Below are 11,884 nucleotides of genomic sequence, written 5' to 3'. Positions count from 1 at the left end.
GTGAAGCCCACCCTCAGAGGACTCACAACGCCAAGCCGCATGGGTTTGCTGTATTCTCTCATTGACTCTAGATTGGAAGTGGTCAAAATGGAAGCACTCAGTCTGCGAGCAGGGCCACCTCTTCATTGACTCCAGCGCCGCCCGAGCCCGAAGTAACGCTTCGACCATGGTGCCGTTGGTGCTGAGCCGTGGCTGCAGTGGCGGCTACATGGGTGGTGTTGGTGATGCTGGTGGTGACCCTTCCTCTGCCTTTCAGACCCAGGCGGCCCAGACCGTGCTGCAGAGCCGGGACGGCCTCGTAATGCCCCGCCTCGCCATGCTGATGGGTCTGGTGGGGATCGGCCTGTCCGGCTACAGCACCCACCAGCTGACCCTGCACTGCAAGCCAGCCAGCCACCTCCTCAGATGAGTTGGATAGGGGAAAAGTGGTTCACGCACACACGCACACACACACGCACACACACACACACACACACACACACACACACACAAACACACAAAAACTGCATCAGACACCAACGGGAAGAAACAAGAATGGATGGAACTTACGTTGTCAGGTTTTAATGAATGATTCTTTCAAAAGGCACTTTAATTCTTCTCTGTGAATCCCTTGTCTGGATCCTGCCCCATGTGGTTGAGGTTCAAGGTCAGGCCCAGCTCTGTGCTTCATTCTGATTTTGTCACATCATCACGGTGGGAACAGACTGTTGCCTTAAGGCTTTTGTGTATGCAGTAAAGAGCTAAAACCACAAATCTCCTCCTTCCTGAAACTACCTCTCGATGCAGTGTTTGGATTTCGTCTTGCTGCTGTGTTGAATTTAATTGATACACAAAGTGAAAGTTGAGGGCAGCTTCTAATGTTTGTGAAGTTTCTGATAAGCCGGTCTGACGTCGAGCCTTAACCACAGTCCCTGCAAATGAAATGTGCCTTGCACGGGGAGCTTTTAGTCCAAACCCACATCAGTGGTCCATAAACCAAATCAAAAGGCCACATTAAGTCGTCTCAGTCGAGCGGACCACTTTAATCTTTGTTTGTTTTTCAAATCTGCTGATGTGTCTTTAAAGACAACAAAACAGTTCCAAGAACTCAATTCCTAAGCCCTGATGAAGTTCTTCTCTTGAATACCAAATTATGTCCTCTGCTATTAGGGATCTCTGGTTTGATAAGGCCGTGATAGAAACCAGAACCCTCGCTCTCTCTACCCTCCTCTGTGGAAGGACGAAAATATCTTAATGCCTGTGGGATTCCTGACTAGTTTCCTCTGTTTGGAATGAAAACACTAAGAGAAAACACACGAAAGTATCTTGAATTCAGAGACTTGAGACTTTCAAACGGCTTCAACCGACCGCAGTTTGATCCAATCCTTTCTTCTGGAACTCTGGAGAAATCTAACAATCCAGAACTCGTACAGAGCTCTGGATCGTAAGATTTCTCTCTCATAAAATGTACACTTCTCGCTTGGGACCAAGTCAGGAATCAAACCTCTTCACACCAAAAAGCTACATTTTTAACTTTCTCCAAATTTCTTTAGCATTGGCTCAACCTTTGCAAACCTTCCCCCTTTTGAGAATTCACAGAGACAGTGTTATTTTGGCGGAATCATAAGATAAGCAAGCAATGATATTTTGTTTATGACTGCTACTTTTGCACTTTTTGAGATTGTATTTGTACAGAACTTGTACAGGATAAATGTACAAATCACTCTGCAGCTTGATGAGATTAGTAGTGGACCACACAGCAGGGAGTGTCACCAGCCTGTGTTGCGAGCTGGACTCGGAGCGGTCCTGCTGGGGCTGACAGCCGTTTGGTGTCAGGTGCCGTGACCAGGGCAACCACCCTGGACGCCACCACCCAGTGGGTGAGGCTGCCCGGACCGCTCCGAGTAGGAGCACACCGCTGTCAAGATGAATTTAGATGAATGGCCTCTGAGGTCTCTTAACGTAGCTAGGTCGTTATATTTGCTGTTTATCTTTTATCGACAGTGTTTTGTGGGGAAAAAAATGTAACCGTGACAGCGAATGAATGTATCGCCGACAGATATGCAATGTGATTCACCTGTAAAACTGTGTTGAAGATGAGGGCTCTGGAAAAGCAAAACTATATAAGAAAAAAAGAAACACGGTGTAGAGGTGACTTTTATGAGATTCCGATTTGATCTGGAATCTTGGGATTTCAAATGTACACAAATACATGTGTTTCCACAAGTAAATGATTACATGGGAAAATACATCTTTGTCCACCTGTTTCTGTAGTTGCTTTACCAAATTTTGCTTTCTTGGCTGAATCCCACCGCTTGCCAGTTGCTTGTTTGCATGTCAGATCCCAGCAGAAAGACATTGAGTGTCTGAATTTTGATTTTTCTGAAGAATCTTACTAATGTTGGTATGGAAATCTGCATTTGACTAGACTAGATATTTGCTCGGTTGGCTGACCCCTCTGTACCTTGTTGTGTTTCCTATTCAATCAGAGTGAAGTAGAACTATTTCCAGATATAGGGCTGCTTTTATACCATGTACAATATGTATTGCGTACATATACCAGTGTTGTATGTCTTATAATTTTGCATGTCATACTGTACAATATTAATGGTCTATAATAGTCATTTGCATTGTCTAGGTTGTAAACTGGAGCATTCTAAATGCACAGCAAACAGCATCGCTGTTTATTGTTTTTTTTTCTTTTGAATGGGTACATATACATCAATAAAGCTTTAACAACTTTAAACAAATTTGCCTGTTTGCTTGGTGTCTCCATCACTGTCCATAATACAATGTTGTCGAAAACAAAGTACAGTTTTCTCACACTAGATGTCAGCACAGATTTTCAGCCCTACTTGCCTCTGATGGGCTTAGCCAGGGATAGACTGATCTGCCTGCTAGACAGTCACCTCCAGCGCTGCTAGTTAGTGGCTTGTCATGGTTAGTGGCTACAGGACCGCAAAGTTTGACCCACATGCAGATCATAAGCTCCTTTAGGAACCCATCCAAAATCCAGCTGGGGTGATATTATCTTACCAGCCCACTCTGTATGATTCCTGAACAAGTACTAATGTACACACACACACACACACACACGCACGCACGCACGCACGCACGCACGCACGCACGCACGCACGCACGCGCACACACACACACACACACACACACACACACACACACACACACACACACACACACACACACACACAAAAGTCCATTGTGTGTCCTCTCCAGCTCTGTCATCTCAGCTGGCTCTTGTTACAGCCTCATGAACCTGGGAACAAAGAGTCGAATGTCTTTGGTACCAAAGATGGATGGGAAAAAGAGGGGGACATATGACCAAGGTCTCAAAGTAAGATTTAATAACCCTCGTATATGTGCTTTCCGTGTGCATTTGATTTTGCATATGTGTGTCGACTGGAATTTGTAGTGCTACCGATCCATGTTCAACCAATGACACACACGATGAAGGAGAGCAGACACACTTCTATCTCAGTGCTTTCCAAATTCTGGGTCAGGTTAACTCGCAGAGATTTAAGTTGGGTCGTCAATAGTGTTGGGCAGTAAGTAATAATATTACTTTTCTGGGTCACACCGCATTTTTTCGCAATTGTGTCACATTTTGAGTTTATATCTGTGATCAGAGAAATTACATTTTGAGAGAAAGGACGCAATTACCAATTCTGTGGGGTGTAATGGAAAGCAATATAACGAGTAGTGTGACAAATTAATGTTGGCAGGGAGTAATAAGTAAAGTAGTAAACATTACTCTGTGTGTGAGGATGGGTGATTTTAACATGTGCTCGTTCTGATGAACAACAGGTGCACAGCCACCCCTGCTCCTTGGCCCTCCTGGGACATCCGCTGTGTGCTGCTACTGCAAGTAGGAAGAGGGTTGGTGCTGTGGCCGTCCGTTGACCTGCTGGTGGCTCCGGTGAGTCTTTGGCCGGCCCTTCTGTGTCCCTTCCCTGGGGTCGGGAGCCCAACATTGGGAGCCAGTGTGGCCGATCCGCCTGCCACACGCCACCTGAGTAGCTTTTCTAGAGGCTCGCCGACACAGAGACACAGGCCATGATGGTACAAACACACCAGTTTATTGTAGAGAGCGGCAAGATGTAATAAGCCAGGAGCAAATGAAAAATGATCATGACACAGGCTCTCCCTGTGTGTGTGGGGATGGGTGATTTTAACACAGCCACCCTGCTCTTGGGCCCAATTAACTAGACCCAAGGCAGGTGTGGTGCTGAAATCACACCACACCCACACCACGATTACAAGTAATGAATAATAAATGACATTCTTTGGGTAACGAGCCCAAAACTGGTTGCCAAATTAAATCAAATAATTTCTTCCTTAGTCTTTGGAAATGATAAGTGTAGTTCTATCCACAGTTAATATTCAGGAATGGTTGTTTTGCCTATTTTAGGTATCAGATCACTGTTTAAAGAAGAAATTACTACAAAAATGTTAAAAAATATTAATTGATACTCAAATTTGCTCTGCTTTTGGCTTGTGGATTATTTACAAGGCCTAATATTCATTGGGTCACAATGGTCTATAATTTTAAAACCTGGATCCCAGAAAACACTTGCAAAAACTGCAAATTAAACATTTGGCTTGTATTATGCATCATTTTTTACAACAAGAATTGTACAGAGTTTTTTAAAAGAAAAGTGCAAGTCAATAAAGGGATAATAATAAATAAATAAATACAAATTATAAAATAATATTAAATACAAATAAAAATAAATTATATTTATAAGCAGGACTGGTTGCCATTAGTGCATAATTTGACGTACCAGTTAAAAAATCACAATATTTCAAACCAATATGAAAATCATGTTGGTGTGTGTGTGTGTGTGTGTGTGTGTGTGTGTGTGTGTGTGTGTGTGTGTGTGTGCATGTACTTCCTCAGTCATGCAGCATAATCTTGATGAGGCAAACTGCTTAACCTGGTTTTAAAACTGTCTTCCTCCGGCTTGATCTCATTTAAAAGCCTTGTGTTTAAGAGGTGTATGTTTTAGCACCTTCAGTCCTGCCAAACGCGCGCGCACACACACCCGCACAGACACAAACACACACACACACACACACACACACACACACACACACACACACACACACCATCCGTTAATTTTAATGGACAAGGCACGATCATGCTTCATGATGATCATGATCATGCAAAGCTTAATTGCCTAATGCCACTGATATACCGGTAGTAACCACTGATTTTGAAAATAGTCGTGGATTTGCTCGAACAAGTAACCTCTCAAAATAACCGACAATCCTTATGTCAAATGTCAAGTGGTGGGTGTTGCATATAAAAAAAAGCACATTAGGGCCGTTAACAAACTACCATTTCAGAATGAGGTCCTCAAAAGCAGGCGACTGGGCACAAATCCCATTCAGAAAACGCTCCAGGGGATGAAGGGGGCAGTGGAAAAACCTTCAGATGTTCAATTCCTCCACAACCCTGTGGAATTAATGAAAGGACATGAACTTTCCTGCAGTTCCTGTGTTCAAGGACAAACCCACAGATGTCCCCACACTTAAACTACCTGCTATACAAAATGGACTCACCACGCCCCCAGCCAAGGAGATTCTTTGGCGTCTTGCTTAATTCCTCTACTTTTCTGTCTCTGACCCCTGACATTCTTCAGTTAAAGGTTTTTGGTCGTGCATTCCGCTCTTTCTCCCACTCCCCGCGTTCTGCTCACAGAGCATCCTGTGTAATGAACCTGCCACTGACAGCCATCAAAAGAAACAGTGCCATTGTTTGGAGACCAGAGGGGAAGTGAGAGGGAGGAAAACATCAACAGAAAAACAAAACTTTTTCAGACCGAATCAATCAAACACGGATTGGAATAAGACATACAGTAAGATGCTACAGAGGAGACTGTTAGTGGATCTGTGGCGGGTGTATGGTGACATTAGATCTATCTTAGATCAACAGTATATCATCATCAGTGAATGATATATATCATGTTATATGTTGGTAGTGTGAAAAAGTCCATTTCCCATCAACTGATTAAACAGTAGGTGGGGAAACATAGGATGATGACTTCGGCAGTGGTTCTCTATAATGTGGCAATTTAGTCCACAAAGAAGCCTCCATAAACATCTTTAAGAGTTTGCCTCCAAGCATATTTAATGCTTTAATCTCTGCTCTCTGTGAAATGCGGCGGGGATGATGAGAGCCCGCAGGGTTCCGCTGTGGAACCTCGTGACCCGTGAGCCTCTTCGGATAGAGTCATGGTAATCCCAGCTGTATTTCTCGGCGATCAGTTAACTCTGTCGGTCCTGGCGCGGTGCGTTAAATTATAAAACCTCCCCATTAGGTATCGGAAATAAGACTTCCATGTAAAAGGACGGAATTGACTTTGTATACTTAATACAGAGTTAAAGACAAAGGCGGACGAAGCACCGAAACGTGCCCTGCTTCTTTAATGATGAGGTAGAATTTACAAGATCATGTAACCTAACAAGAAGTCTTAATCCTAGATTTGTAATCCTTCGGTAAAATACTTAATTGGTAAAGCCTGTGATATATAGAATTAAGCGCTTGGAGGTGGTCTCCTCTCACGGCAGCTATCTGGAGCGAGACAGATAGTTGCTGACTCAGCTAATGTCAGCTGTGTCCCTCTGGGGCTGTTTCAGGGTGAAGGGTGGTCCTCCAGTGCTCCTCTGAACAGGTGAAGCAAAGGTTACGTCCATGTGCTGCTCGGAAAGGTCTCCCCCTGCCAAACATACGACGCAGAAAGGTTTCTCCAAACAGACAAAAGTCCGAAACCAGTGCACAGCCTGTGTACCGGACGTTCATGATCCATTCGAGTGTTGGTCTCCTGATTCATCTAACTTAGATCTCTGATCGCGTGGTCAAGGTGATTACATGGATTAGAGAAGTACGTGCTTCTACTGTGGCCGCCAGGGTCACAGTTAGACTGGAAATAACCCGGTATGGGAGATAGCATGGGAACACATGCTCTAGGAAAAGGACCTCAAGACGGTGAGCATGACCCACCGATGACCTCCATGGCCAAAGGTCTCCGACCCGTCCCTTGATAGGTCACTTCCAATGACAGCGATGTCCCGGGAACCAGTCACAGGTCAGTGGGAACAGTTTACACAACACAACACTAATCTCACTGATACCGTTATTGACACCAAATCACAGACAGGCGTGCGTATAGTTTTCGTTGGGACACATTTAAATATTAGCTGTTTCAACACACTAATCTTACTGTCGACATAAAGTACTCCACGGAAACCAGAGGTTGTTGAAGTTAAGTGTGGCTATTTTCAGGGGGTCAGAACACTGGCATAATGTCTTATTTGTTTGCCTGGATTCTAGTGTGTGTGTGCGTGTGTGTGTGTGTGTGTGTGTGTGTGTGTGTGTGTGTGTGTGTGTGAGCTGTACCAAAGTCTGAATGCCAAATCAGACCATTACACTTCCACCGCAAACCCAATTTACTCAACGCTGATTAAATGTATTAATCTCAACTGGAAAGTCCTGTAGTTGCATGAATAAAGAAAAGAAATAAAGAAATCGACTTTGTATAACCTGTCTACGTGTACTCTCAGTGTTTCTCAAACCTCTTAAATCAAATACACTGTTTTGCAATGTTGTGTTATTTTATATTATCTAGAAGTAACAAAATATATATTTCAAATTCTTCGATTCACAGCCCGTTGAGAAATTTGAGGTATTTCAAAAATCCCCAGGAATGATTACGAGGATTTATCTCTATGGGGAGAAAGGCCGGCAAAAGGACTTAAACCCTCTATAAACATTAGTCCAAATAATGTGTAGTTGGTATAGGTTCAGTCATTGATCACAACAATTCGATATGTAGATTTGTCCGTGTGATTCAGTTCAGAGTGATTAAACTTTTGGAACCATCAACCATCACCCCAGTTCTCAGAAATGATTGAGTAAATGCAGAATAAAGTGTCAATTAGGTCAAGGTCCAGTGGAGGACCGTGACAGATATTTGTCAGGTTTAAGTAGTATTCCGTTTTTTAGAATTCTGACTTTTAACCCACCACATTTCAAAGCAAATATTGTTTATTAATGTTTTTCACTCTAAAACTTTTCTCACAGTTGAGTTACTTTCATTTTTAATCTGGATCTGGATGTATATTTATATGTACTGTAAATTGGATGTATAGGACAGGACATAAGTATTTGTTTTTTATACAGTATTATAGGCTGTAGGCTTTATGCTGTATAATAGGCTCTGTTATATCAGGGCACTGGATATGACAAGTTGTTTACTTTAAATACTTTAAGTATATTTAAGAGCAGGTACTTACATACTTTTTACTGAAGTAGAAATGTCAATGTGGTACTGTCACGGTTACCAGTCATGTGTCAGGGGATTGCTACTTTTCCTTAAGGAAATGTCAGTGATTCCACCACTGATCAATAGAATGGCTTACTGAGTGTAAATAATTGAGATAACTATCGCTTTGCCAGGGTGAAGTCAACTATCAATGATTTTACAGTTCCAAAATCGGCTTCATTTGGACATAAGCCGATATTCTTTTGGAAATACGCTTTTCTGGGCTGGGATTTGGGTGGAGCTATGTTTAAAGGTCCAGGTGGTCTCCACAACACTTTCTTCTGTGTGGGAAGAGAAGGAGGAGGCGTTTCTTTGCAGAGATCCGGTTCTTGTACCTCACTGCACGGAGCACCGACGCACCAACACGCGCTTTGATGGAAAAGACGCGTTAGATCCGTTCTGTCCAATAAATAAACAACCCTAACCCTGCGCAGATCTCTCAAACCACCGCAGGACGGGCAGCAAGGACGGCTCGCTTTTAGAGAAAGAAAGAGGAAAACTTTAACTTGAGTGTCAGGGGACAGTGAAGAGATGTTTAAGAAAAGCAAAAGCAAAGTGCTGGTGGATTACGCGTCGGAGGAGGAAGACGTGTCCTGGCATTACGATCACTCCTACAAGGTGAGAAGAGCCAGTGGGAAATCCAGATGCGGGATTTATTTCTGCTTAACTACTCCCCGTTTATACTTGGTTTAATAATTCGTAAAACGCCCAAACTGTGCCTGCCAAACTGGCTCAGTTATAACAATAATAATAATAACTATTATTATTATTATTATTATTATTATTATTATTATTATTATTATTATTATTATTATTATTATTATTATTATTATTATTATTATTATCACCGTGATTAATGAATTATTACTATTATTATAATTTTCATTCATAATTATTATTATCATCATTAATTATTAACACTATTATTATTATCATTATTATTATCATTATTGTTATTGTTATTGTTATTGTTATTGTTATTCTTAATAATCTGTTGAACTTGAATTTATTTTGAGGCTGAATTAAAATGGTACTCTGCAAGATAATCTTTCTTGAAAAATCCCATATTTTATCATTTTTTTAAGCTAGGACTTTTTAAGAAACAGCCAATGGATTTGTGTTATGTACTGTATGTACTGTATATGGTGGGGTCCGTCACCTTTCCTGGCAAGAATGCGCAGCAAGTTATGGTCAGTAAACTGTAGGTAGAGACGAATATTCACAACAAAGAACAACACCATGGGGTGGAAAAATATCCCCACCACCTCAAATGACCAGAAAAAAAAGAATAAATCAACCGATCAGAAGAAGTGGTAATTCGGAGAAAGGAAAGTGACCGTCTTAAGCTGCTTTCACACATGCACTGCAACCCTGAAATTATCCAGGCATTACCCGGAAGACCTGTATGTGTGAACGCATCTGCCCGAATCAATTGGACCGGACATTAACTAACTTAACCCAGCCACCACCCTAGTACAAAGTCCACGTTTAGATTGAGCGGTATGTGTGTACAGGGCAGGTAATTGTCCGGAGAATTCACGTGTCGATGATGTCATCAACACGTCCACTCACCGAGGATGAAGGAGGGTCTGAGCGTAGCTCCTTCATACTCCTGTCTGCTTTCCTTTATATTCCTTTCCACTTTTTAGTTTATATTGTGAATATGTCCAAATACATGGAGTATCAACAATAAAGTCAAAATTACTGATAAGTCGGTAGCCTCATCTGCCATCTTGGTTGTGCTGTAAAATTCTGCTGTGTCATGCGTCATTGCGTCACGTGCTGCCCCCTGAAAAATGGACAAAAAGGACGCTTTTTAATTTAATTTTGACTGACAGCCCCAACACATTCCTGTCACGGGGGAGCAAGCGGCTTGGATCTATCCAATGATGAGCTGTAGTAGGGAAACTTTCTGACAAGACACACACACACACACACACACACACACACACACACACACACACACACACACACACACACACATCTTATTTTCCAGGTAAGTATGTCCCAGTGTGTGGGGTCCAGGAAACTCCTGTATCAGCACACAGGAGCAGCTGGGTTCTATCAGGGCACTGAGAGGGATGAGGGTGAGTCTGTGATAAGAGAAAATACACACACACACACACACACACACACACACACACACACGCACACACACACACACACACACACACACACACACACACACACACTCCCTTGTCTGTTGGTTTGCTGGTAACAAGACTGTGGCTGGTTTTAAAGGCCACATATCCACAACCATAATAAGTCCAAGTCCCACAGTGTTTTTATTGTGGCTATAGTTGACCCAAAACGACTAATTAATCTGTGTTCCTGTGCCTGCTGCGCTGTCAGAGCTGCAGTGACATGGTGGACAGCAAGTCAGAAGGGCAATTGGGAATGTCAACTAACACTGCTTCCCAGCGTTTCTCATCGGTTGTTGTGATAATGTCAGGATCTCGGTGGCCCTTGGCTAGATTTTTCTTGGGTGTTCTCAGCTCCCGTCCTGGGAATCGGCGTATGTGGAACTCGCCCTTAAGAACCGATGCTCCTTCCAGTGGTAACGGCCACGAAGATCCTAGAGTGGGTCAGAGATTCGACTTGTCCCCTCTTTGGATGTCTGGGAAAATCGTCAGGGAAGGGCTCCCCCAGTCGCCATGGCAACAAAGTATGTCCGAGGGTTCATGGGGTGAATCGTAAAACGTCAGACAGCAGACACCACGAGCTGCAGATGATCCAGTCCCCTATGAAGGCCACGGGTTTGAGTCCAAACCCTGTGACGACATGGTCACAACATTTGATCTTTCCCTCATTCACATTCCTCCCTTGGCAAACTGGAAGCTACTGGGGGAACGCCAGACAGCAGAGTTCGCTTAACCAGAAAAGGAATGGAAGACAGGGAAAGCGAGGGTAAAAAGAGTGAGAAATATGCAGGCGGACAGATTAGAGACGCACATTTAGCCAAACACAGGCAGACATACAGACAGAGTGAGTGAGCCTTCTTCACCAAAAGACCCTCAAAGCAACAGGCCTAACCCACCAGGAGGCGTATGGAGAAAGAAAAAGAGAAAAGAAAAGGGAACTAGCATGAAAGGGGGTAAGTGGAGAGAGACCAGGGGATTTAAAGTTAATATCTTTCTTTTCCTTGCTCTGTGGAGCTCCAGGGGCCACGAGGCCCATGCCACAGCTTGCTCTCCTACCGCTTTCCATCTAGTTGAGCCTCCCTGTTCAACTTAAAAAGGCTTCTCGAGGCAGGTGTGGCTCTCTTTGTGGATAAATATATATTTATATCTCTGTTGCTCATTCATTCGGCGTTGGCCCCGTGCTTGTTTGTGCACTCTTAACACAACCTAAATACTCCAATAATAACGCTCTAATTCCACGGTTATTGCCCTCCTCTGTGAAGCCGGATTAGTACGTTACGGATCCAGATCCAGGCAGAACTTCAGAGGCCCCTTCACTTCCAACCAGTGCAAATCACGAGGGAAAGAAAAAAAAAAAGCTTAAGATCAAACGAGATTGGAAATTGAAAGGTAGATTTTTTTTTTTTTTTACCCCAAAGGCCT

At 43.2% G+C, this 11,884-nt stretch overlaps 1 protein-coding gene across 1 annotated transcript in view; it reads left to right on the top strand.

Moving 5' to 3' along the window:
* Window positions 1–8,625: 8,625 nt before the first annotated feature.
* LOC307248212 (testis development-related protein) overlaps window positions 8,626–11,884 on the top strand; it is a 14,277-nt gene continuing 11,018 nt past the window's right edge. The window contains exon 1 of the mRNA XM_080024525.1: window positions 8,626–8,939. Within this exon, the coding sequence (XP_079880651.1) occupies window positions 8,853–8,939 (87 nt within the window). The 5' untranslated portion in view covers window positions 8,626–8,852. The remainder of the gene's footprint in view (window positions 8,940–11,884) is intronic.

The sequence above is a fragment of the Zeus faber genome (genome assembly GCF_960531495.2).
Source record: "Zeus faber genome assembly, chromosome: 2".
Classification (NCBI taxonomy): domain Eukaryota; kingdom Metazoa; phylum Chordata; class Actinopteri; order Zeiformes; family Zeidae; genus Zeus; species Zeus faber.
This window is presented reverse-complemented; position numbering and strand designations above follow the sequence as displayed.